At 41.8% G+C, this 26,348-nt stretch overlaps 1 protein-coding gene and 1 long non-coding RNA gene across 3 annotated transcripts in view; one reads left to right on the top strand and one right to left on the bottom strand.

Annotated features, from left to right (window-relative positions):
- The window catches only part of ITGA9 (integrin subunit alpha 9), a 241,550-nt gene that overhangs the window by 48,870 nt on the left and 166,332 nt on the right, over positions 1–26,348 (top strand). The window contains exons 12-15 of the mRNA XM_063404980.1: positions 2,003–2,093; positions 2,614–2,659; positions 6,025–6,179; positions 11,617–11,777. Of these exons, the coding sequence (XP_063261050.1) occupies positions 2,003–2,093; positions 2,614–2,659; positions 6,025–6,179; positions 11,617–11,777 (453 nt within the window). The remainder of the gene's footprint in view (positions 1–2,002; positions 2,094–2,613; positions 2,660–6,024; positions 6,180–11,616; positions 11,778–26,348) is intronic.
- On the bottom strand, positions 11,784–25,792 carry LOC134554441 (uncharacterized). 2 transcript variants are annotated; one of them, XR_010081240.1, is made up of 4 exons: positions 25,232–25,792; positions 14,631–14,776; positions 12,797–13,318; positions 11,784–11,950 (listed from the first exon to the last, which is right to left on the bottom strand). It is a non-coding gene; the product is annotated as an uncharacterized LOC134554441 (long non-coding RNA). The 2 variants fall into 2 exon arrangements; XR_010081238.1 differs by lacking the exon at positions 11,784–11,950 and having other exon boundaries at positions 12,641–13,318; positions 25,232–25,787.

Genomic DNA, 26,348 nt, shown 5'->3' with positions numbered 1-26,348 from the left:
GCTTTCCAGCTCTTGCTGAAAAGGATCAGACTTTTTTTTTTTCTTGGTTTGGTTTGATTTTTAGTTGGTGGTTGGTTTGTTTTTTTTGTTTGTTTGTTTTTCTGGGGTTTTTTTTGTGGTGGTTTTTTTTTGTTTGTTTTTTGTTTGTTTGTTTTTGTTGTTGTTGTGTGGGGGTTTTTTGTTTTGTGGTTTTTTTTTTTTTTTTTTTTTTTTTTTTTTTTTTTTTTTTTTTTTTTTTTTGTGGTCATTCTTGGGAAAATATTACATTTTTTAAGGAGGGCAGATACAGAACATGTCTCTCTACTTGGTCAGTGGGGAAATACCCAGCTCAAGAGTCTGGCAGGGTATGTGGTCATTGACTCTTGATAAATCAGTCCTGTGGTTGTCCCGTGTCCTGAGGCAGCCAAGGGGGCACTGCTTTCGAGCATTGTCTCTGTGCCATTTCCCAGTGTCTGCTGCAGGGCATTAGACACACTGCTGGTTCAAGTCCTGTGTGCAACCAAAACTATGTAACAACTTCAGCTCTTTACCTGTCTGCCCTGGATGTGAACCTGGAGGTGTAAGACATTTTGTATCTTGTTACTATATTCCTGATCCATCTTAATGCTGTGGTGTTCCTTTTGAAACAAGCTGTGAGAGGTGGAGGGAGGGGGTTCAGCAGGGTATATATTTTCACCCTTTTCGTTTTGTTATCTCTTCTTCCTCCCTCCTTCTGCTTTCATAATTTAAAGTGCTGGTAATTGTTCTCTAATGTCCCTTCAGCAGCTTCAGTGGCAGCTATTAGCAGAAGCAGCTGACTTGGCTTTGTGTCCTGCTATTTTCATTTATGGTACTTAAAAGCAGGATTATTCTTCTGGCTTGAAGCCTGAAAGAACCCACAGATCTCTTTTAGGTGTTTGCAGGTGTGATTTACCACCCAAAAATGAAATGTGAGTGTAATGTGGGGATGAAATTACTTCCAGTTGTCTTCAGCTTACCTGCCCACAAGTAGAAAAAGAGCTCTGTACCCAGAGGAGCACTGTTCTCCCTTTAAACTAACTGTCAGGATATCTTCTGTACCTTCAACTAGTCTTTTTTTCCATAAATTTCGTGCCTGATCTTTTGTCCGATATTACATTCTTTTTTGGGAGGGACAGGAAAAGTTGATCACATGTCACGAACAGCACCTCCAACAGACTTAAAATTACTTCATGGTTTCCTCTGTCTGTAACTTCTGCAGTCAGAAGCTGATTTGAGTTCAGGCCTTGCATTGATGGCCCAAAATAATTGAATAGTATAACTGAATAATTGAATAATCTCTCAGAAAAAGAGATTTTGATATGTTGATTTGCTTCAGACAAAGGCATTTACAATATAAATAATTTAGAGAAAATTTTGTATTAGTATTGAAAAAAGAAAGAAACTATGTTAGAAGTTAATTAATCTTTGTGCTGGGGAGGCAGAAATGAAATCCAACTTCCAAACTGACAGAAAATATTCTGTAATAGGTGATGGAAACCAGAATTTCCAAGTGGATTGAGAATTGACTTTGAGTATGCTGGCAAACCTGGTGAAAAGAAATTATTGTGTTTGATTTTCTGTTTTAACTAATCATGAATATTGTCAAGATGTTTCTTAAAACTTTTATTCACAGAAATCAAGGTAATAAAAAATAATCTCTGGTATGCAGTTATGTTTTTTCCTCATGCAGAAATCTGTTTGATGTGTTCCTTATTTTGCTTGCATCTGCACAAGTATTGTAATGCAGGTGTGGGTTTTTAGTCCAAGTCCACCCTGGTCTCCAACAGCTGGGAGCAAAAGGGCAGTCGCCAGTCTTCCTGTTAGGGCTGTGTTGGTGAAGTGCAAGAGAGCAGGTGCGCAGCACTTCCAGCCCACAGAAGAGAGACCCAGTGGCTGTGAAAATCCTGCTTGAATGTTTTGGGACTTTTTGTTTTGGTAAGAGGTTTTTTTAGAGGATTTCTTGTGTTAATGACTAATTTCACTTGTGTGTTTTCTACTGCAGAAACTGTCGGGGCAAACAATAAACCCAAAGCTGCGTATGTTTGGCCAGTCCATATCAGGGGGAGTTGATATGGATAGCAATGGTTATCCAGGTATGTTGGCTACTCTGGCAGTGAGAGCATCAGGAAAATACAGCAGCAGACTGAGAAAACAGCAGAGCTGGTTGTTTCCAGGCTGCTAGTTCCTGCCATTGCAGGTGGTCAGTGAAAATGAGCTGCTTTTTCCGTTTCCCTTCTGCTGCTCAAAACTCCTGATAAAAATTTTAGTTGATTGGCTTATTCAAATATTTGGACAGTCACAATGATTGAGGGTTCAGTATCTGACCCAGGTTTTAAGTTTCTGGGAAGCTACTCTATCAGTATGGCAATCTTAAAATAACCCAAAAAGTAGACAATAATATAATAATAATAAAAAATTATTATTATATTATTGAAGCAGAAGTGAACAATCCTTCAGTTACAAGACTTGAGACATAATGATATTTGAAAGGAGAAACTGGCTAAGTCAGAAAATGGTTATTTTTAGATTCATGCTCTGTGATTTAGCAACAGATTTGAGAGGAATTGGTTTTATGCCTCCTTTGTAACTGCCTCAATGTTGCAAACATTTCAGATATGACTGTTGGAGCCTTCCTGTCAGACAATGTAGTACTTCTGAGGTGAGATGTCTTTTTCATTCACTATTGTCTTATTCTGTTTTCTGTTTATATTTTCTGTGGTCTAAGTCCAGTTTTTTCCCTATTTTATTGTGGCCAGAAGAAGCAAGCTGGATTACTTTGAAGCAAAAAACTTAGACATAAATGGTGTCAAAGAATGCAGTCTAATTTGAATAGAATAATGGGGATGGTAATACCAGGATAATACCTAGTCTATGAAGAAAAGGGGTTAGAGCTGAAAGGAGATGTGTTGATCTCAGTGCCTCTTCAAAAAGGTTGCTCCTGACTTGTGATGTTTACCTAAAGTAAATCAGTTGTGATTAAAGGGAATGCAGTTGAGCAAAAAATGAGCTGTGTAGGATGCCAGGATGTAGTTTTGCAGAGCTATATGTAGGTATACATAGTTTTGCATATATATAATTTTATAATGGGATGTGGAGTGAAATAAGAGTCATTGGGGAAATGAAATACAGATACATTTTCAGTGCCCACAGGAGCTGGGCTGCTGTTTCAAATGTGTGAGTAAAGTGTAATTGCCTGCTCCATCTGATAGACATAGGACAGCCTGGTTCATCAGATTAGGCGGTGGAGAGGTAGAGTGCAAGTGACCTGGGTTACAGAGTGGAAAGTTAGATTTTTTTGTCAGTAGCTCCTTTGTCACATTTGTTAGTATTAAATAAAAAAAGTCCTTTCCATACTTAGGTATCTTTAGGAACTCCTGCATCTTAATGGAAGATACAGGGATGGGGTGACCCTGATAAGACAAGTGCTGGACCTGCAGAACAGATGTGCCAGCCTTCTTCCTGTTGAAGGCAGGAGAAACTTGGCTCTGTTTCCATTTGAATCAGTTACACTGAAGAAGAAGAAAAAGGAGAGGGAGGGAAGAAATACTCCTGATGATCAGCATGGCAGATGGTCAAGGCTTTTGAAGAGTTTTCTTTTTCTTCATCATATATACAGAGAATGCTAATAACTGCTTCTGTGAAAAGGTGTGCCATGCCCAGATGGGAATTCACAGTCTCACTTCTCTGAGGATGCTCAAAAGAAAACTGCATTTTTTCACCTACATTGATATTACCTGCAGAGAGGAGAAGACAAACTGAAAGGCTTTTGTGATTAAAACCACATACATCACAACAGCATGATGACCTCTGTTTACACGTTCAGTTATGCTTGTGCATTTCAGAGGAAATTAGTGCATTACTGACTAACTTTATGAGCAGCTTGATGAGTTGCTGTTACTGCCAATCACAGGGCTTCTTGCTGTTAGGATAAAGACCTCCCCCATACATCCCCTCAACCTTCCCCTTTTGTGAAGTCCTCTAACCAAAACCAACAAATGTTTTGCTAAGTGATATTTAAAGCCTTTGGTGGAAGCCTTTGGGGCAGATGCATTCTGTTGATCATGTGTGTATATGGCTTTTTGACAGATGTACTGGGGTTTTTTTTCCCTAGTGACTAATCAAGTGATATAACATCAAGGAAAAAAATCACACAGTGCATGATAGCTGGAGGAGAAGCTTTTTTGAAGGAGAAATATTTTTCTAGATCAGTTACAGCATTCACTCTTTTATGTCTCCCTAAGCATTCAGAAAGAGGGGATTTTTTTGAAGTTGTGAAATGATCCTAGGATGCTGACTTTTTTTCCTCCCTCCCCACTACCATATATGTTTCTAAGGCTAGCATTTATTTTTATCTTCCTTCTCAAAATATGACCTTGCACTGTTATTTCAAACTGTGGTAAAACAGTCTGAGCAGCTGTATCGAAGATTGATGTGAATCTTGTTCCAGTTAATATAAATTAGGTGTAACCACAATCCCTGCTCTCGTCTCCCTCTCCCCTACCTCTAAATTTAAGTGGCTTGTGGAGTGAGAGTCCTGAAGTGGTTTACAAGCTCTGGCCTTGCATGGCTGCTGGGACTACCTTAGAACTGCATCTGCTGGTTGCTGCACATTTTTTTTATTACTGTAGTTGATTTTGGAAGAACATGTTCATCTTGAACATGTACAGAATCGAAAACAGGAAGAATAACACCCATAATTTTTGGGCTGAAGTCCTGCACTAGAGATGGCTCAGGAGTGCTTGAGTTTCTGGGTTGCTTTTCCCAGTCAAGTTGCTGGGACTTCTGTGTTGTGTGAAAAAGGAAACTGTTGAGAAATACATTCAGTGCAGGTAGCTTGGTGTGTGAACTGCAGATTGAGTTCTGGGTGGTGGGAGCCCAAAGCAAGAGGACACTCGGGCACACTGAGACACTGCAGGAGCAGAGAACTCAGGAGGCAGAGCAGAGACTTTTGTGTGCCTGGACGGTGAGGGTATAAAAGCCCACAGGGTCCTTTGTTTTGGGGTCCCTCCTTGGAGGCACACCTCAAGCTGTTTCTGTGTTACTGCACTGTGAATAAAAGGCTTTATGGAACTATGGAAAACCTAGTCTGACTATGTGAGTGTGGTGTGTATAGGGAGTCAAGGGAGCACCTGTCTGCCCACTGGAGCCATACACTGCAAACGAGCTTTGGCCCCAGCAGTTAGAGTCTCTGGTGGTGGGAGTGTGACTGCCTGAGTGCCTCCTGGATGGTCAGACACGGAAGTTTGCTTAGCAAGACACCTGTGCCTTTAGGCACTCAACTTGCTCTGTGATTCTGGCTGAGGTCTTCCTCAACCAGGAGTACTGGTAGCAATACTGGTGCTGGAGTTGCAAGAGTAGAAAGCTTTTGTTCACAGTGCACTGGATAATTCCCGAAACACAGTTCAGCAGCATGATAAGAGTATTCAATCCTTGTCACTTGCCAGAAGGGAATTAGCCAAACATTTCCTCCTCCAGAAACATGGTTGTGATGTCTGTTGTCCCTCTTATACTGTCAGAAAAACAACATGTGAATCCATCTCCTGTGGAGGCCCTCTGTGCTCCCTCCTTGACTTTGAGGTCACAGATTTGACTATAGACCATTCTGTGGAAACCCACAGTCTCTCCCTACCTGTCCCTGTTTATCCAAGATGGTTAGCAACCAGTCTCATTTGCATGAACTTGTTCTGTTCTGGTAATTTTGTTATCCTCTTCAGTCATCAAGAAGGCTTTATGCAACCTTTGCTGAAGATGATTATTGTTATTATATATTGTCAATTTCCCCAGCTGCCTGCCTGCAGTCTGTATTTAAGCACTTAACTTCAAGCTGACATTACCACTTTCATTTAAATGCTAGTAGCCCTTGCCAGCCAAGTACAATGCTAGTTTATTTTACAATTCAAATGTACTCTCTTATTTTTCCTGTCTGCTTGAAATTGTGCAGTTTACCAAATTTACTTTCTTTTCCTTTTGCGGAGAATTTACCTCTGAACAGTCACTCAATTGTACTTCTCTGTTGATCTCCAGATCCAGGCCTGTCATTACCGTGAATGTCACCATTTTCCTGCCCATATCTATCAATATCACAGCTCCTCAGTGCCACGATGGTTTGCAGCCGGTGAACTGCCTCAATGTCACAGCATGCTTTCGTTTCAGTGGCAAGCATGTTCCTGGAGAAATAGGTAAGGTACCTGTGCCAGCCCTAGACAGAAGCATGGTAGCAGGTTGACCTGTAGTCGAGGTCTCTCTTTGTACCTAGTAAAGGAGCTTCTGTGTAAAATAAGTAGTTTCAAGATGAACATGGGCCACACAATCCCAGAAAGCTGGAGGCTTGAGAACTTTCTTGAGCATGTTTTTACCTTCTGATGAGGCTGACATAATACTGAGGAAGATTCTTCCTGAGTGAAATGAGGGAAATGTCTCCTTGGGCTTACTGCAAGGATAGAGAACACAGCCTTCTGAGTTCATATTCCGTGTCTACCTCTGGATAATACATATCTGTATCCATATGTATCCATCCATCTATCCATATGTATCTGTATCCATCATATATCAATGTTATTAGAAAACAGGTATGATTTGCTCTGGATTAATAGTGTTTGAAAGTCTGCAAGGAGCTCTTGAAACAGACATGAGAAAATCCTTTTCTGTGCATCAGTTTACCTGCTTGTAAAATTAGTATAAATAGCCCAGTATTTTACTGATTGCAAGAATATTTTCCAGATTAGTTAGTCTCTGTAAAATACTTAGAGTTTTTCAGGTGAATGGACTTGTGTAACATGTAATTGTCCTAGCCTTTACATCTGGGCTCTATTAAAATACCACTTATCCCAATGCTGACAGATCTTAGCTGTTTTATGAAGTTGTATGGGACAGACACAGCATTTCTAAATATTTAGGGCCTGGGTTATTTTTTTTCATAGTGTTCCACCTTTGTCATGTTTTAAGAATGTCAGGGGACTTGCACTGTGCTGTTCAGGGAAGATGCCTCAGCCTCACAGCACACTGTGTCTTGACAGTGATGCTGGTGAGGAGCTGGGGCAAGCACTGCCTCCTCCTGCTCTGTGCCCTAACCTTTTTGAGCAGCTGGTTGGGAAGGGTGAGCTGAGCCTGCTGCAGTATTCTGTTCTTAATTAAGTCAGAAAAGGAAAGGCTTCTTTCTACTTCTTGAATTCTAGAAGTGAGACTTACAAGTAGCTTGTCACTGACACCTGAACAGTTCAAAACAATGGAGTTACTGTATTTAAGATTCCTCTGTATTCTAACATATTGGTGCAACTGAGACTTCAGTTCCAATTTTTGCTTCCTCTAAATGCCGACTTTTTCCTTCCCTGTAAATGATGACTCTAAGTAAACAAATACATGCTTTGATAATTTTTTTTTCCTTCTCACTATTCTGTCATTACAGAAATGCATTTCTGAGGGCTCCTGAGGTGTTAACTCCTCTCTGAAAAATTACAAATAGATTTTCTGAATATCTAGGTGTTCTTACGTTCCTGGGGTACTATTTAAAATGTTTCCCTTGCTTTAGTTTCATATCTTTGGACCTGTGGCTAAGAAGTAAACTGCCTTTTTTCTAATCTAAATATCGGTTTCCCTTGTTTACAAAAGACCTATCTTCCTGTTAATCATGCACATGTAAGAGCTGGTTGAATTCCCCTGTGTTGTCATACAAACTGTACTTCCCATGATTTACTGGGTAAAAGCACATATGCATCTTCTTTGATGACTAAAATCCATTACGTTACAAGGAACTTTTTTATTATTAAGTAGGCTATTATAAACTTCAGCTATTGCCCTTTCATACGATGCTGCTAACAAAATGATTTTTCTTGAAAATGTTACAGCCAGAACTATCTGACTGTATAAAACCCCTGTAGGGTATGATTTGGATAAAATATCTCAAATAAGCTTTCAGTTAGTATTCTAGCAGTCAGGCCATTTTAATTATGTTGCAGTTGAAGAATGTCAATTAACAAAGGATGGAACAATTAATGGAAATACTGTAGTGGTTCCTTTCCTGCATGGTTAAATGTAGGGGAAAAAAACCTAGAATATCCCTTTTAATGGATTGTTATGCAGTTCAGACTTTGAAAGGCTTATGGAGGTGTTAAAATGCTATGCCATAATTTTGTGGCCAAAAGTATTGGGATTGTCTCACCCTCAGATGTCTGGGTGCATTTTGTTTAATCAGACTGCGAGAACACAGTGCTTATCTGGCATGGCACTCCCCTAGGGCTTGTCAGCATGGGTTCTCAAGATTACTGCTTTCTGGTGTAAGGTTGAGCATTTCTCCTGCTTTTGGGCAGCTGAAATTGGCCACCTGCTACATAATGTTCAGAAAATCAAGCTGAACATGCATGTAGCATTCTCCTGTGGCAAGTGTATGTCTTCAATACTTATTTGAATATGTGGTTATTTTGTTAACAAGAATGGGAAGAAAAGTCATCTTTATCTAGTGCTGCCTCACACTTGCATATAAACACTACCTACCTTTTTTTTTTTTTTTTTTTTCTTCTTAGTGGTAGTTGCAATACTGCTGGTCATGAAACAGCTCCCTGGGGATCTGTGTTTATGGATACTGGTTGATACTGCACATGACAGTACAATTTCCATTAAGTTGTTTCTTGCAGGCAATAGTTTTCAGAAGTATGAATTTATTGCTGAAGTGTTTTTTGTCTGAACAAAGAGCCATGGCCAAGTAAAACTTGTGCTCTGCACTTTGTGCCATGCTTTGTCTGACCCTTCACTCTGCCTCAGTACTTGTTGGAGAGCTGAACATCTAGTTGTATGCCTCCTGACAGAGACAACCTCCAGTATGTCTTGTACATATGAGAAGTACAGCATTTAAGTTTTCACACTTTTTTCTCAGAATCTCACTTAAACTGTTCCTCCCTCTCTTGAGGGATCATTGCTTTGTCTCCCCTGGGGTTTCTATACCACCAGGAAAGGCAGAGATTAGAGAAAGGCCTTTCCTGTCTTGGATGAAAAGGTTTCAGCCTGTTCAGACTGTACTTCTGCATGACCAGGACCAGAAAGAGGCTGCTGGCATCTCTGTGTGTCAAGTGCTGCTTCTGCATTCATCCCTGAAGGAAAATGGAAGTAAACTTGTGTCCACATTTGCTGAGATCTGGTTATTAAAGTGGTTAGAAATGCCTCTGCCTAAATTAAGGTGCAAACGAGACCATATGCCAAAGTCAATAGTATGGGTTTTATTTGATAGTAAATATGAGACAGAGGGAAATAAAGAAAGAAAGAGCGAATAGGTGGGGGAACAGGAAGAGAGTGACAGACAGAATTAAGAAAATATCACCATCTGTGGATCCCAGTGATGTTCCATTGACCCTCTCCATCTGGTCTTCTTGGTGATGATGGTCCCCTTGAAAAGCATCTGTAGGGAGGGGTGGGCTTCGATGGCTCCTCTATACAGTTTTGCTATAATGAGCAAAATTTTATATCAGTGTTTGAGGCATGAAATATTTCAGTCTCTGACAACAGTCTAAATAATTTCCTCTACAATAATAACAGTAGTGATATAGTGCCAGTGTGAGAAGTAGGTGAATTTTAGTGGCTATGAAAATGAAGGGTTTGGGTTATTTGACTAGAGTTAAGCAGATAGATATGTTAGATATGATAGATAGAAATGGCTCCAAATTTTCTCCTATACTCTTCATTTCATCTGTACACTGCTTGTGTGTTGATCCATTTCTAGGCTAGTCTTCATGTCTGTAATACTGTTGCATGAAAGGCTGGCAAGATTTAGTGTAGGTAATAGGTTGTTTAATATTTTCACTGTTTGAACATATTCCTAGGACTGAAGAAACATGCCTAATCAAAATTTTTTCAAAAGTAGACTCTCATCTTCTAACCTGTATGCAGCTATAGTTTGGTGCAGGGATATTATTTCTGTCTGTCTCTCATTTTTCCAGTCTGTTTGGAGGCAGGCATGAGTCAGTGCTTACCCTCAGAGTGCCTCAGAAGCAGACGTGCTGCAGGGATGTGTTGTTCAGGGTATGGAACAGTGTGGATGGCTCCCTATTTAGATCCAGGGAGAACACTGTGAGAGAGGATTTGAAATAAGGTGGACAAGGTGGGAAGTACTGGGAAAAAGAAAGCTTTTTGGAAGAGGATGGAGGGAATGTCCTATATGTTCTCATTTGCTAGTGCTTTTTTTAATGCTTTCATTACTTAAGAATTTTCTTTGCAAGCAAAGTTCATGAATCATTTTCTCCTCATAATTACTGGCAGAGACAGCAAAGAAACACATTCCTTTTTCCAATGGCATTTTGTAATTATTTAGTTAGTTCTTCATTTTTTCCATGTGGTGCCTCCCACATACCACCCCCCCAGCAAACCAGTACTATAGCTAGTAGTTTAGCAAGCACTTACAGATGTGCTTATTCCTGGTGAGCATTTTGCCTCCTGCTGTTTGTGTGCTTTGTCATTATCTTAGCGGGTGAGGAAGGGATGTTCTAAGTGGTTCAGAGTGTGCAACCTGTCTATTAGCACAGCCAGTTGTGATTCACATAGCTTGTGGGATACCATGGCCTGATCTTAATCTCTTCTCACTCCTCACTCCCTCAGAGATACTTTCAGTCCTATGGGATGACTCTTGCATCATAAGTATATATATGCTATTTAGGATGAAAATCCATTATGAATTGCCTGCTGCTATTTACTTGGTGCATCTCTTACTGGCTGGAATAGTTCACCTGGTCTGCTGGGTAGCAGCCCTCTTGAAGATAGGAGCAAAAATTTCTCAGAGGGAGGCATTATCAAAACTTTTAGGCAGTTAACTTTAGTTATGGAAAACGAATTAGTTATTAGAAGAATTGAGCCCTACTTCTGAGCTCATCAAATCCATGCCAGAGTTTTATTTTCATTGTGTGAAGCTAAGTGGGTAGATCCTCTGTAGAAAGAGAGAAAACTCACTTAAAGCTGCTGGACAAATGTTTGGAGGCATTACTTGGAAGAGTTAATTTGCTAGTGAAAACTTGCCTTACGATCTCCTACTGGAGTGAGCAGGAAGAACTTACACCACCAGCAGTGATAAGTTTGGCCAGCTTTGTCCCCAATCCCCCACTGCCCCAAGTTGCTAATTTTGGAAGCAACAAAGTAGTGGGGGGGAAGTATATGGTATGAATGCTAAGATTCATTGCTAAGACTGCAAATCAGTGAAAACAACTGTCAGGAAGTGCCACATCCTGGTTGATATTTGTGCTGTTTTAGAAGGAAAACAGGGTCTGAGGTTGCTGCTGTTGTCCGTGTTGGGATTTTTGCCTTTTCTGTCAGAAACACAGTTTAAACATCTTCTGGTGTTTTTAGTTAGTTTGTTTGTTTGTGTTAAATGTATTCATCTGGATGTATTACACATCAGTTCCTTTAGGAAAGGATGGGCTGGGAATAATAGTGACAGGAAACACTGGAGTATGTTCATAATTGGATATGGTTTTCTGTAGCCCTCCACAGGGAACTTAGTGATTGATTGGGTGTCCTCAAGGGTCAATCTTTCTTCAAGCACAGATGCCCATGAGGCAACAGGATTCATTGATAGGTGGCTGGAAAATACCTATTGTTCACTGACATCCTTTGTTTTCTTCTTCTTCCTTTTTGAAACAGGTTTGAATTATAACTTGACCGCTGATGTGGCAAAGAAGGAAAAGAGCCAGCAGCCCAGAGTTTATTTTGTGACTTCTGGAGAGACAGCAGGGCAGATCACAGAAAAGTTACAACTGTCATTCATGCAGGAAAAGTGCGAGCATTACCTAGCATATGTCAAGGTTAGTTCATTCATGTCCTTCCTTATTTTGGCCTTACTACATTCCACTCTTAAAAAAGTTATTCAACCAATCAAAGTGGTGTTGCTTTGGTTTCAGATTTTTGATTTCCTGATAGGTAGAAGTTCAGAACTTCTTGCTTGGCATGATTTGTCAGTCTGAGCCATGTTCAAGACCTGGTGCCAGGAAAATACATTATTTTAATGTTCAATCTCTCTCTTTTTCTCTTTCTCTCTTTCTCCCTTCCCTTCCCTTCCCTTCCCTTCCCTTCCCTTCCCTTCCCTTCCCTTCCCTTCCCTTCCCTTCCCTTCCCTTCCCTTCCCTTCCCTTCCCTTCCCTTCCCTTCCCTTCCCTTCCCTTCCCTTCCCTTCCCTTCCCTTCCCTTCCCTTCCCTTCCCTTCCCTTCCCTTCCCTTCCCTTCCCTTCCCTTCCCTTCCCTTCCCTTCCCTTCCCTTCCCTTCCCTTCCCTTCCCTTCCCTTCCCTTCCCGCACCTTCCCTTCCCTTCCCTTCCCTTCCCTTCCCTTCCCTTCCCTTCCCTTCCCTTCCCGCACCTTCCCGCACCTTCCCTTCCCGCACCTTCCCTTCCCGCACCTTCCCTTCCCGCACCTTCCCGCACCTTCCCTTCCCGCACCTTCCCTTCCCGCACCTTCCCTTCCCTTCCCGCACCTTCCCTTCCCTTCCCGCACCTTCCCGCACCTTCCCGCACCTTCCCGCACCTTCCCGCACCTTCCCTTCCCGCACCTTCCCTTCCCGCACCTTCCCTTCCCGCACCTTCCCGCACCTTCCCTTCCCGCACCTTCCCTTCCCGCACCTTCCCGCACCTTCCCGCACCTTCCCGCACCTTCCCTTCCCGCACCTTCCCTTCCCTTCCCGCACCTTCCCTTCCCGCACCTTCCCGCACCTTCCCGCACCTTCCCTTCCCTTCCCGCACCTTCCCTTCCCGCACCTTCCCTTCCCGCACCTTCCCTTCCCTTCCCGCACCTTCCCTTCCCTTCCCGCACCTTCCCTTCCCTTCCCGCACCTTCCCTTCCTGGAACTTCCCTTCCCGGAGCTTCCCAGAACTTCCCTTTCCTTCCCTTCTCTCATTTCTCTATTTCTCTCTTTCTCCTTTTGCCTTAGTTTGTTGCTACAGGTATTAGTCCCAAGGAGACAACATCTTGTTTTATTAGGAACAGCAGGTTTAGTGTTTAGTTTTGTTTAAGGTCTGAGTGCATAAAAGACTGGTGATAAAATCTGCATGGGAATGGCAGGATAACGTGGGGCTTGCAATGAAGTAATTCGGCTCTTGGATTTGAAGAGCCCTGTGGATTTTTTTCTGGGATAACAGATAAACAGCAGTGGGATAACTTAATTTCACGTGTGTCATGGTCCTAGGGATACAGAGTGCTTTCCAGACTGAGACATAGAAAGGTTCTCTTTTTTCTGTGACAAACTCTTCATCTCGAGCTTGCTAGGACTGTAGTTGTCCTCATTGAGCAGGTGTTGAAAAAATGTCACCCAGGTGCCATTGTTTTCAGAGTAAGCACAACAATTTTCTTCTATGCTAGAAATGTATAGAATAGATTTTAAAATTACATAGGAAGGACATTTATCTTTTCAACCACATATGTCTTACAAACACTGATCTTTATCACCAGTCCTTACTGAAGGACTTCTTCCCATAGATAAATGTGACCTAAATTTTGATGGCACTGAGAATACAGCAAATCCAGATTTTTCTAAATGTATAAACTTTTCCAGGAAGCTTTTTTGTTCCTAAAAATGGTGAGAATGGGAGATTGAATTCATCCTGTGATTCTATCAACATTTTGTGCATTACTATTGAGAGAAAATAAAATAAATAAGGGAACCAAGGAGAAAATGCTGTTCTGGTAAATTGTGTGGATCTCTGTGGAGAAACTACATATCTTCCACGTGTTGGTTTTTTTTGTTGGTTTTTGTTTGTTTGTTTATTTGTTTGTTTTGTTTTTTGTTTTGTTGGTTTGTTGTTGTTGTTGTTGTTGTGTGGGTTTTTTGGGTTTTGTTTTGTTTCTGGAACAACCATTGCTTTCTGCTGTGGAAAAGCTTGTTAAAGAAAATGTAGGCCTATAAGATTACCTTTACTTAGAAAATGTATCACTGAATTTACTAATCCTGGTCTTTCTCCAATGAACACATCTGGTTAGACTTCAGTTTATTGAGTTTGGATCAAAAAGAGCCATGTGCCTATCTTAACCCAATAATGATTTCTTTCACACTAGCTCTTGTAGTTTTTGGATACTACACAGAATTCATTAAAGAGCTATATATGCCCAAGAAACTCTTTAAATTATTGTGACTTTTGTAGCTAATTTTGGGAATCCAAAGGTAAAAACTGTTCTTCTGGAAAATTCCTGGGAAATTGGATTTTTATAGGCAAGTGAAACATTTAAACATGTTAAAAAATACCAACAACTTAAAGCAAAATAGCTGTTTAACAAACAAGGCTACTGGTTTTCTATGTGATGTAAGCAGCCATTCTTCACTGTTGGAAGAATAGCAGGTAATCTTCTAAGGGAGAATACCAACTAGTGGAGAAAGATAATCCCTGTGCTTTTCTGGAAAAGATGTAATCCACAAGACTACATGACACTAGAACCATCAAAAAGAGCCCTGCACATTCTGAAGGAGTGGAAATGGGTTATAATCACTGATATCCTTAAGTAATAGCTAGTGAACAAACCCCCTGGAAAACAAGCAAACAAAAAACTCTTCCACAAACTCCAACTGGAGTTCTCCTTAACTGCATATATTTGTAATGGAATGGGTGCTTAAAAATATGTAGACTTAAAATATACAAATATTTAATTAAGCCTCCCCCTTTTTCTTTTATTTACCGTATGTCTGATGAATTCTTCTGCATGGCAAATGGAGTTGTTCGTAGTTGCATCCTCAATACTTTCTTGTTATTATTGTTTATTTGTGTCAATGGTCACAAAGGGATGTCACCCTTTGTGGCACCAGGATGTCAATTCTGGACTGCCTGTAATGAAGAATAGAGAAGCTGTTTGGACTTGTGTGTGACCTCATGTGCTAACTTGACAAACTCTGCTGGGTAGACAAGGTCTCCAGTCCAAATGGAATGCAGCAGAATTCTGTGGGTTAAATTAGTTAAATGAAAACTTTTTCCAGGCCTTGCTGGATGATATTGTCTTATCAACAAGTAATTCTAGTATGCTAGAGGCACAAAATAAAAGGACTGAGAAAAACCACTGAAAAAACAGATCACTACAAGCTGCCTGCAATTTTTCATAGATTTGATCTCAAGAAACCCCAGCAAAACTGAGCACTAAGAGTTGCAGTCTGCAAATAAACTGACATTTGTTTTGCAATTGATAAGTGTCCATGTTTTGAGCATGACTCATTTCCTCTTTGTGATTTCTTTTCAGGATAGTAGCTACTTTCTTGTTGCTGCTACTGAATTTGACTAATAAAGTCTGTATTTCCTCTCATCTGTGTGACTAAGTGGATCTCAGAAGGTTTGTAGGGTACATGTAGCTGGGATCTTCATCGTGTACAGGACAGACTATCAAGTTACAGTTCAGGTTGCTAGGGCTGTGGTAGTTCATGAGAAAACATGGTTTTCTGGTTGAGAACAGAGAATGAAATGGAAATGCTTTGGGACTTTAAAATGCTTTGGTTTTGTAGTGGGCATAGGGTTGTAGAGGAGTGATATGGTTTTATGACTCTTTTATAACTTTGTTTCAAAATTGCCTATCCTCACTGGAACCTTTTTGATGATTACTAGTTAAGAAAACTTCTTTAGTGTACGTGGGTAATAAAACCAATACAGACAGAACCTCAGGTGTCATCTCCAAAAGCTGAATTGTCTTAATTTAAACAACTTTTGAAGGTTTGACTGATACATTGAGTAGAACATGGCTGTTAGTTGAGAAGTTCAGTAGCACCCCAGGCTTTCTCATGTCAATACCTAGCTGATCCCTTGTGTCTCTTAGGAGGTGCTTTACTGCTGGACCATTCTTCTTCCAGCTCTCTGGGGATGATGGTGCTGCCACTAAAGATTTTCTCTCCTTCAGTGGGGATAAAACTATTTAGAGAAGATGAGTACCTTGTGTGACAACTGTCTGTCAGTTTTGCTGGAGTACAAGGATGCAAAGTTTAAATCTGGTTAGCTTTTTTTCCGTCTCTTTTGTAAAAGGATTTGGGGTTTTTTGGTATAAAGAATGGTGGGAAAATGAGGAAAAGAAGCAGAGTTTGCAGAAGAGAATAGAATCAGAGAAGGCTGAAAAACCAAGTGGATTTGGAGGCTGTAGAAGTGTCTCCTTAATATCTGGGCCTGCAGCTGAAATGTAGAATTTTCTCATGGCAACTACACTCATTTGATGGTGTTCAGGAGACTAGGGCAGTGGGCTTAAGAGGTGCTGTGATCAAGGCAGTGATTCTGAGGAAACATTGTTTCCCTTCTCTGATAACTGCCCATGATTAAATGGGCTCTCCTACTATTGAGGATAGGTTTAGCAGTGTATAGGATGAGAATTTTACAGAGATACCAAAGCACATGTTGCCTGCACATTTATGCAGGATCAAAACACATCTTCCTTGATTCATCACAAAGGTGTAATGGTGGTCATGTTGAAAACTCCTTTAAGAATTCCTGCATTTACTAAAGAAGCACCATCTGGTTTTTTTACCCCACTGTAGGCCAGCCAGCTGGGCTGCCTATGCTAGCAGTCACTGTTGTCTGTGTGCAGAGTGAATGCTCTAATAGCTGCAGACACCAACAGCAGTGCTGCCACATGATTAAACTAGACACTGCATTTATATTTTCCAGAGATCTTTTTCTTGGTGGTTTTCATGTAAGTCATAATATTAATTCTTAATGGATCCAGACATAGCTTATGGGAGGATGGGGCTAAGAAGTAACAGCCTTTGCATAAAGGTGTGTAAGTGAAGAGCTAGAGTTTGCACTGACAGGTTTGGAAAAAAACACCACCTTTCAACACAAATTGCACAATTGTGCTTTGTTCTTTGCTGAGTTCTGTAGCCAAAAATATGTATTTTTATGGGTGTGTTTCTGGTCTTTGTCTGCCATGCATCACTTGCTTTTAAAGATACTCTAGGCTGCTGACCTCACACAAACTTGATCTCTAGTGCTCAGTTATTTCAGTCAAGGTCTGTGGTCATGTTTGTTTCTCCCTCTATACCTATTTGATCTCATTTGAGGGGGTTGCATATGTTGAAGTCCTTTCTTTTTGATTCATAGTACTCTAGCTTTTTCCTAGGGATTGGGTAACAAAGCATTTGAACTCTGTCACATGAGATGTAGAGATGGTGTCACCTTGATCATATGCTTTCTTCTGAGAGTTGTCTGACTGTGAATTAATATCTCTACGTAAAGATTTGCCTGGTAGTATTACAGGATAGAGATAACAATTGAAGCAGAGACTGCTTTTCCCACAACAACAACAGTGAAAATTTGGTCATGATTATCTGGAATTTCATAGGATTTGGACCACTTTGCAGACAAAGGGAATGCTGAACTGTTCCAGCCTGTAGTAGAAAGTTTATCATCACTGCAAGACTAAAGCTGCTGGGTAGTTTTACCAGGAATGATGACTGCAGTGAGATTCAGCACTAAGACCAAGAGCAGAGATGATGCCTTTGGGTTTGTTCTTTTTACTTGTTTTACGTAACTTCATTTCACCCTTTTGCAGAGCCAACTGGAGAAACTGTTAGGCCCAGCCAGATGCAGACATTACATGTATGCAGCCTTAAAAGGCTGTGGGATAAGTGGGGTGATCATGAAGCACAGACAGGGGTTTATTTACAAGAAGCATGCTTTACAGAACAGTCCTGTTTTCCAAAACTGTGCAAAGTCCACTGATAATCTATTAGGACAGCCTGCCTCCCCTCAGCAGTGCAAAATAAATGTTTTAATACATAAATACAAATAAAAATTAGTAAGTAGTGTTTTCTGTTACCTTATTCTGTAAAGTGATCAATCATCTCTTTTTGCATAAATTCTGTCTGGCACTGATTAGAGCTGATGTCTCACCTTGAAAAATCAGCCAGAAGAGAAGCTACATTTTTTCCTGCTCATATGGGCAAGGGAAGAGCAGTGGTCAGCTACATAACTCTTTTCATCACCTCTTAAGTAAATGGATTTAGGAATACAAGGAGTAGTATTAGGAGTCAATGACATCTTTGAGCTGAGCATTTACTGTTTCAAGATTTAAATACTTTTAATGATCATGGAGTTATCTTGGGCTTTTTCAAAGGTTTTTACAAGGTTCACCAAGAACAAAGAAGATTATCTTTCAGGGGTTAGCTTATAGTCCAGTTAAAAACTGTCCTGCCCAATACGACCAAAATCAAGCTGCCAAATATGCCTCCTTTCAGGGGTGGGGGGGACCCACGCTGCAAGTAGTGCTGTGAGATCTGTAAGGGCGAGTAGTACAGCTAAGTGGGAAAGCAAGTTGTATTAGCTACTGTACAGATACTGTTAACTATTTGGGAGCTTTTTGCTGCACAGTGTAGCTATAGAGCTGTGTGGTGGCCCAAAGGTGCTTGTGTCTTGAGGCCTTTGGGAGGTTTTCAGCTGTGAGCTGAAAGGTAGAGGTTTTGTCCAGCAATCCCCTCTGCCCATCCTCACAGGTTTTTAGAGATTACTTTCCCGCCCCGCCCCCCCCCCCCCCTTCCTTCTCACGCTGTTAGGTGATATAATTGGGTGGGCAACTATCTCATTTATTGTTAGAGAGTGTCTTTGAATGTTTTCTGCTCTGTACAGAGCTTATCCATCAGAACATCTATGAAAAGAAGGTCTCATTTAAAGTCTTAGCAAGGGAATTGATTTTATGGAAGTTCACTGTTGTTCTTTGACTTTTGCCATTATGCATGAAAAGGCCAAATACGTTGTTTATGGCCTAGTTGGAAACTTGGTTGCTGTGGTAAAGTAGCTGTCAAAGTGCCTGGCTAATCATATTTATGGATCCAAGTAGAGATTTTATATTCTCCAAACAAAATAAATGGCATTTTGAGTGAGGCTCAGTTAGTAGACTTACAGCACAGTAGCTGATTAAATTCTGCTTTGCCTCCATTTTTTAAACTGTAGTGTACCCTGCTAAACCCTAAAAGGGTACAAATCTTTAATCTTGAGCCCTTTGATGAACTTGTCTCTTTGATATGTTCTGGCAAAGAAATATAATTTATTTTTCAAGCAGAGTATCTCAAAAAAGTGTATTTCTCAAGTTTTGGCAGAACTGAGTTGTTTTTACTGCATGCAGACTCGTAATGAAGCATGACACTCCACTGCTGCTTTTAGATATTCAGTCGCAGACATGCGCCTGGCTTTGCCGTCTGCCCACTGATGTATTTCTGTCTGATACTGTAGTTTCTTAAAAGGAGATTTCATTTGTAGATAAAAGCTTTTGAAGACTTGGGAGAGCCAGATATATGCCTGGACAGAGCGGAGCACTTTTAGGGTGGAGGGGTGGAGGTTGATCAGAGGGCTGGAGCACCTCTCCTACAAAGACAGGCTGAAAGGTTTGGATTGTTCAGGCTGGAGAAGAGATGGCTCCAGAGAAACCCCATTGCAGCCTTCCAGGACTTGAAGGGGACTTAAAAAAAGAGAGAGTGATTTTTTTTAAACTAACAGTCAGTAGGTTTATATAAGGAAGGTCTTTATTCAGAGGGTGGTGATGCAATGGAACAGGTTGGCTAGAGAAGGTGTTGATGCCCCATCCCTGTAAGTGTTCAAGGCCAGGCTGGATGGGGCCCTGAGTGACCTGGCCTAGTGAAAGGTGTCCCTGCCTGTGGGGTATGTGGGGTTGGAATTAGATGATCTTTAGGGTTCCTTCCATCCCAGGGCTTTCCATGATTCTTTGATACCGAAGTCCACAGTATTGTGAGGGACTTTTATCTGAAAGAAGTAATTGCATTTCCCAATGATGGCACCTTAGGAAGTGAATGGCCAAACGGAGATAAAAGCTAGCTTTGTACTAGGAAAAAATTTAAAAGGCAGGTAATGATGAATAGGAATATTTTTGCTTTTTATGGCACTTGTGGTTAACCAAAGAATTTTTCTCAGATGGAAAGAAGCAGCAGAGAAGGCAACACTACGGTTTTGGAACTTTCTAACATGTTTTTTGTAGAGTTATATAAACGAAATACATGATAGCCAATTGTGCTGTGAAGTTTATTATTTGCTTCTTTGGGACAAATTTACATTTAAGGGGAACACACTAAAGGGGAAGACACTTAAGGGTAGAGTTTGGCTGCAGAAAACTGCAGTAGAGAACAGCTTGTTTATTTTAGTGGTTTTTCTGTTTAGAACACATGGAAGAATATCAGAATGTGTGCTAATCTTGGACACACACACACATACAAAGAACACACACACACACATGCACACAGTCACTTTATCCTGTCCGAACTGGGGAGTGCCTAAAATGGTTACCCTTTCATTTTGCTACTCTTAAGAAGGAATGACCAGGGCACTTCATCAGGAAACACTGAAAGGAAATTCCAGTAGAAAACTCGCTAGGCTAAAAAGAAAACAATTAATTTTGCTGGCTGTGGCTTCTGGGTATGTTCCAAACATATAACCTTGTCTTAGTCAGAACAGTCTTCCTGGAGGCTCTTACACGTGCTGTGTTTAGTTTGGGTGGCAACACATAATGCTAATCCAGTGCCCTAGTTCATACCAAAGGTGCCATGTCAATACATTTGAAGAAATGTGGGAATAATAGGTTGTAGCACAGAGCTTCTTTGGCACAAAATGCTTTTTCTCCCGTTCTCTCATAAGGAGATATGCACTAAATAACTTTAGGTGTGGAACTGAATTAATCTTGAACTCCTAGAGTCCAGAAGCTGAGGAAAGATGCATACTCTGTCATGTTACCTCCACCCTCACATACCCACCAGCACTTACATAAGCAACAGGGTAGTTACAGTTGGTATAGTTATGCTGGTGATTGGAAGTGAAATCCCTGGTCACAGACTTCTAGTTTGTTATTTTTATTTCTTAATTCACCTTCTAGAGTTCTGTGATCTCTCCTGGAATACTAGTTACTTTAGGGAATATTTAGTATTTTGTATTAATACTATGGTAATGTGTAGTATTGTGTCCTGCATTAGCTGTTCTCCAGAGATTTGAAAGAGGTATTTATCCAGGAATTCAAATTTTTTTCCCCTTGCCCACAATATCTTTGGCCTGGTGGCATATGCTTAAGCTTGTTTCCTGACTTTATACTAGATGCTCTTATGGGTTTGATGCATTAGGCAAATTAGATTGTTATGATTTTAGAACGGCCTTTTTTCCCATCAAATGTTTGTCGCCAGCTGACCACTATGCTTGCTTTCAGTGGTCACTTTTGCTTGGAAAAAATGATCATAATTGAAAAAATGTACTTATGAAAGCTATCCTCAAAGCAGTGAAGTGGTCAAATTCTAGGAATATATGCAATCTTGATTTGAGGGTTTATTTCATCCATTGGTATCCTCTGACTGGCTCAGTGTAATATGCCATTTGGTTTCATCTTGTGTTAATATTTGTATTGTTGCATACGAATTCCACAGCTTCAAAAGAGCAATATTAAGAACAAATTAGTGTAAAATCTGCGTAGAACATATTTAGTCAATTGATTCTTAAGCAATAACTCTGTGTTCCTGCTTGAGAGATTTCTCTGATCCAGTTTATCCAAGAACATAATGTAGCAACTTCAGCGTTGCAAAAAAAAGCTTCACCAGAGGATGTTCAGAATTTGACAATGTTTATTGTCAAGTTATTGACCACATTTTCTACCTAAGTTGCATGTGTGGATGTTTGTGATTTCTCACATGTAACACAGGTCATTTCTTGTAAAAAATTTTTCCTTGAAAGTATTTGTGAACAATTATCTCCTTTGTCAGAAACTGAAAAATACTTAACAATGCACACTTCTTATGCAAGTTGGTTTATTTCCATTTTGTTGTTCTAGTTATTTTTAATCTCCATTCATGAATGGGCTTTAAGGCCCTGAACAGGTTTTACTCTGTATTATCTGAACCTGCGCAATACCATAAGGGTAGGACTGGGTGATAGCCTGACTATAACAGCAAAATAAAAAGGGAGAGAATCTTGTGGGAGTTTATATTGCCCTCCTTTTCTTTTTTTAAGTGGTAGGTTTTTTTGGTGCATTGTTTGGTTGGTTGGTTTGGTTTTTTTGTGGGTTTTTTTGGCCTGGGAGAAGGCCCAGGTCTAGTGTTAAATTCTAGACTGAAATGTGAAAAGTTAGTGGTAAGTCTAAGGGAATCTAATGTGAAAGTAAAGTAAATTTACTACTTCCTTCTTAGATGGCAAAATAAGTTGAAAATACAACTGGTTAAACTTGTCCTGACTTGGTAGCTTTCATCCTACTAGCAGACTTACAGCTGCTCCTTTGGCAAGATTGACTAAAAGGGAGCAGACATTAATAACTTAAGTGAGAAGGAAAGAGAGTAAAAATAGAAACAAGTAACAAAGAATGTAAGTTGAAACAGGTTGTCATAAATTTATACCTTCTTTTACATGTTTCTGACCTGTTAGAATCTAGATAGTAGCAAGTGAAATGTATCATTAGCATAAAAAGCAGTTTTAGCAAAGACAAAGTGTATAGGGACAATAGTCTGATGAAAAGGCTTTAAAATTCCTTTCTTTTAACAAACTAAACTCTATCACTTAGCTTGCAAATCTGGCTTGTGTGCTCTTACTCAGTGAGCTAGAAGGGATGCCAAAATGGAAGAGCCAAGAACTTTGTCATGTTAAGGAAAGTTTCTGAGCATCCAGGAGCCAGAGGCAGTTACATTCCCTCCACTCCAGACTTCTGCTGCTGCAACCAAAGCCCCCTTATAGTGGAGTGGCCCTGCTTGACTCCCCACACACACCACTCTCATGCAATCAGACAGGTTTCCTTCACAGTCTTGGCAGAAGATATCCCATAGCTGAGTCTCAGATGTTTGGTTCTTTTAAGTAATATAATTATGGTGCAGCAACATGATAACAGCTCAGGCTGGGTGCCTGGGTGGGGACAGGAACCTGAAGGAAGGAATCACCAGGGTTTTGTACCATTATAGTTTGTATACCAGATCATCATGTGCTTTTCACACTCCTTACACCTTCGTTTTGGTCCAAGGGTGATATTTGGTCAGGGGCTTTGTTGCTGTTTGTTGGGTGCCCCTCCATGGCCAGCACTGCAATGCCTGTACCCTGTGTTAGGCAGAGGGTCCTAACAAGGGGCTGCTGCCAGTTCATGGCCTCATGCCTGGGACTTCAGCCATTTCCCCCCACCAGGACACAACTGAACCTACCTGCCCTCAAGGTACTCCTTAACAGTAAAGCACCCTAAATATTTTTAGGAAGTGTTGAGGTTTTCAGTCCTTAGACAACATATATTAAAAAATATGTCACGTGTTCCTGCAAGTGCAGAAGAGTTGAGGTGGCATGACCTGGAAGCTTTGATTTTTTTGCTCTGAGTTCTTCAATGTGTTTTAGGTACAAAGTTCAAAGTAAAAATTTGTAAAGAGGAACCCTTTTTGTTACTGTTTACTCATAAGGATTTTCTTCAGAGAAAACATGGTTACAGGTAACTGTAATAACTACTAACTACTTTTAAATCAGTGAGTGGATGACTGAATGGTTTGGAATCATTCTGTCAGGTATTATGCCACAGGAGAAACCACTGCTATGTGCCCTAATAAAGAATAAACTCTGACTAATTCATACTGTAACAAATCCAAAATATTAATGAGAAATTATTACCCCTGTAAAAGAGAGTAAGTTAAATTCCCATTTGTGGTGCATGATCCCCCAGAACAGAAGCAGCTTGCCCAGGAAAGGCTGTTGGTTTGCCCCCATTCATGAGCACTGCAATTCACAGTGAAGGGAAGGCTTGAGGCTGTCCGCGGTGCCCGAGCTAGCCAGTGGAGTCAGCAGGCACGGCTGTGACACCTGCAAGGTCCGCGGTAAGAAGGCCTCGGAAGTATGGACTCTCTCTGCCATAATCCTTGTGCGCCTTGCATAAATCTCTAATTATGTTCTGGGAGAAAGGATGCCAATTGGGTTTGGTTGTGTCACCACCGCGTGTTCTGCGGTAGGTGACTGACGCAGCAGAGAGAGCAACTTCCGGTTCGCCATCGCTCTTGTCTTCCGGTTCTGAACCGTGGGAACCGGAAGAGAGGGCGTGGGAACCAGGGTGGGAAGATGGCCTCCTTCCGGGGCGGGGGGATGCGCTGGACTCCACCTCGGGGGCGGGTCGATGGACAGGGCGAGTGGGCGGGAACATTTGGGAAGTGGGAGGGGCAGTGGGAGGGGTTTGGGAGAGGAAGGGGTTGGGAGGATAGGGAGGGGGAGTGGGACAGAAGGGGTTGTGGGAAGAAGAAGGGTTTGACGACCACGAGGTCGAGTAGTCGCCATCTTGTGCATCACAGCCGCCATTTTGTAAACGGTGTGACGCACTTAAATTTAATTTAACTTTAGGATTGCAGGATGGGGAAAGATGGAAAGGGTGAGATCCTTGGGCCGCCTGGCCAGGTCGTCCCAAGGAGTCCCCAGCAGTCTGGCCAAGACTGCTGAGGCTGGGGGATCGGGAATTTTGGAGAGAGCCTGAGCTAGAAGACCGTTGGGTCCCCGCTCTCTTCAAAATTCCTTTTTTCGGGGTAGAGGGTCTGGGACTGGGGGAAAGGGGAGATGGGGTGGACTGTCTCGTCCGCGGACTTTTCTGCATTTCCAATTTCTTAGTTGCTGCTTTTAATTGCATAATAACAAATGAGAATTTTTGTACTTCTTTATATTTGGCATTTCCTAATTGTAATAATTTGCTCTCCACAGCACTCCAAAATTTTGTGCTGTGGATTTCTGTTTGGGAAACATTTGGAAAATGCAGGAAAATCCAACGGACCAACCTCCTGAGGCAGCCCTTGGAAAACTTAACATTGTCAGACTCCAACAGTCTGACACAAACATAAAAAACCTCTTTGTGCGCAGCAGAGAGAGACGCACCCATTGCTCTCGAATTGATGTTAAACTCTGCGCAATCACTGAGACCAGTTAAAACTTAAAAACTGGAACTAAAACCAAAACCGCCGCGCGCTTCCAAATCCATTTAACCCAATCTAAAACTGCATTCACTAACACTGCTGCAACAATTTCCCTCGGGGCGCGACACTTAACGAAAACTGGCTGAGCAGCAACTCCCCAATTATTTCTGCCTTGTGTCTCAACCCTGAAAATGCTGACAGCCTCGCGAGCCTGGAGCCTAGCTGCACAGACACTCGCCTAAACCAAAACTGCCGACACAAACCAAACAAACGAAAGCACCAGGGACTTCCCGACCGAGGCGAAGGGCCACAAAACCCAACCCCCGGGGTTGCGCAACCTAACAAAGCCTCTCAGGGCTATCACAAAACACCGAGGACCTTAGTCCTGAAAAACCCTCCCCGCAGCAAAGGAGGTTATACTTACCAAATCTTAAATCTCTGATCCCTGGTGTGGGTGCGAAAACCTGGTGTCAGGAACTCCTCCGTTGAGGGAAGACCATCTTCTGAGTGCCTCGAAACCGGCTACCTTCCCTTCCTCCGGGAGTGCTCCTCCGTAGAGGCTGCTCGACCGGAGGCGGCGGGACGTCCAAGGATGATTTCAAGGAGTCTCTGCTCCTATTCAGAGCTCCGCCAGTCCTGTCCGCGAGGTCCTTGAGGCGACTAAAAGTCCCTTTTTTAGGGCCACGCGTTGGGCGCCAAACCGCTGTCACGGTGCCTGCTGCGGACTCAGGTCCGTACCACCGGCTAGCTCGGGCACCGCGGACACCGGCCACTGAGGGTCAGCCTGTATGCTGGCAAACAGGGCTGACTCCAGTGAGTCCTTGTCCTAAAAAGGGGCAGGCTGGTCGCTGTCAGTCACGACGAGACAGAGGAGACAAAGAGGGAGACAGTGCTGGTGCAACAGGAGGGATTTATTGCAATGCCTCCTCAGCCCAGAACTGGCCGAGGAAACAACTCTGTCGAGGGGTTTTATCTGGGACAGGACAGGCGGGGCAAAGGGAGTGGCTAGCCATCTCCGGCCAACCAGGACCAGTTGCTAGGAGGCTTCAGGGGAGGAGAGACATAACTTGGACTAATCAGGACTCAGTAGGAGGGGGATAACAGAGGTGGGAAAAGGAGACTGACATGTAACTGAATCTAACAGGTGCGAGCTAAAAATAACTCACTCTGAGGGAGAGTGAAGGAACAAAGGAATATTAATGAGGGGGGTGAGGGTACTGAGAACTGACCCATTACAAAGAACATAAAATACAAAACTAAATGCACACACTCCCACATGAGCCCTCCAACTGTAATTGGCAACCCACAAACTCCCTGTGACTTGGAAATGTCAGTGGGCACCAACCCATCCAGTGCCTGCTTGCAGGAAGGCACTGGAGGAAGTGCTCTCCATTTTCTTGTAGTGCCCATGTGATTGTTTCCAAGAAAACTGCCTGTTTGCTCTCAGATTGCAGCAGCAAAATTCGTAAGTTGACTTTGAGAAGCTGAGCCCTGGAACACAGGTTTGAGAGCCTGATCCACAGTCTGTTCTGTGACAACAC

This window comes from Prinia subflava, chromosome 1, assembly GCF_021018805.1.
Source record: "Prinia subflava isolate CZ2003 ecotype Zambia chromosome 1, Cam_Psub_1.2, whole genome shotgun sequence".
In the NCBI taxonomy this organism is placed as follows: domain Eukaryota; kingdom Metazoa; phylum Chordata; class Aves; order Passeriformes; family Cisticolidae; genus Prinia; species Prinia subflava.
The sequence above is the reverse complement of the archived record's forward strand: the minus strand, read 5'-3'. Positions and strand labels throughout refer to the sequence as shown.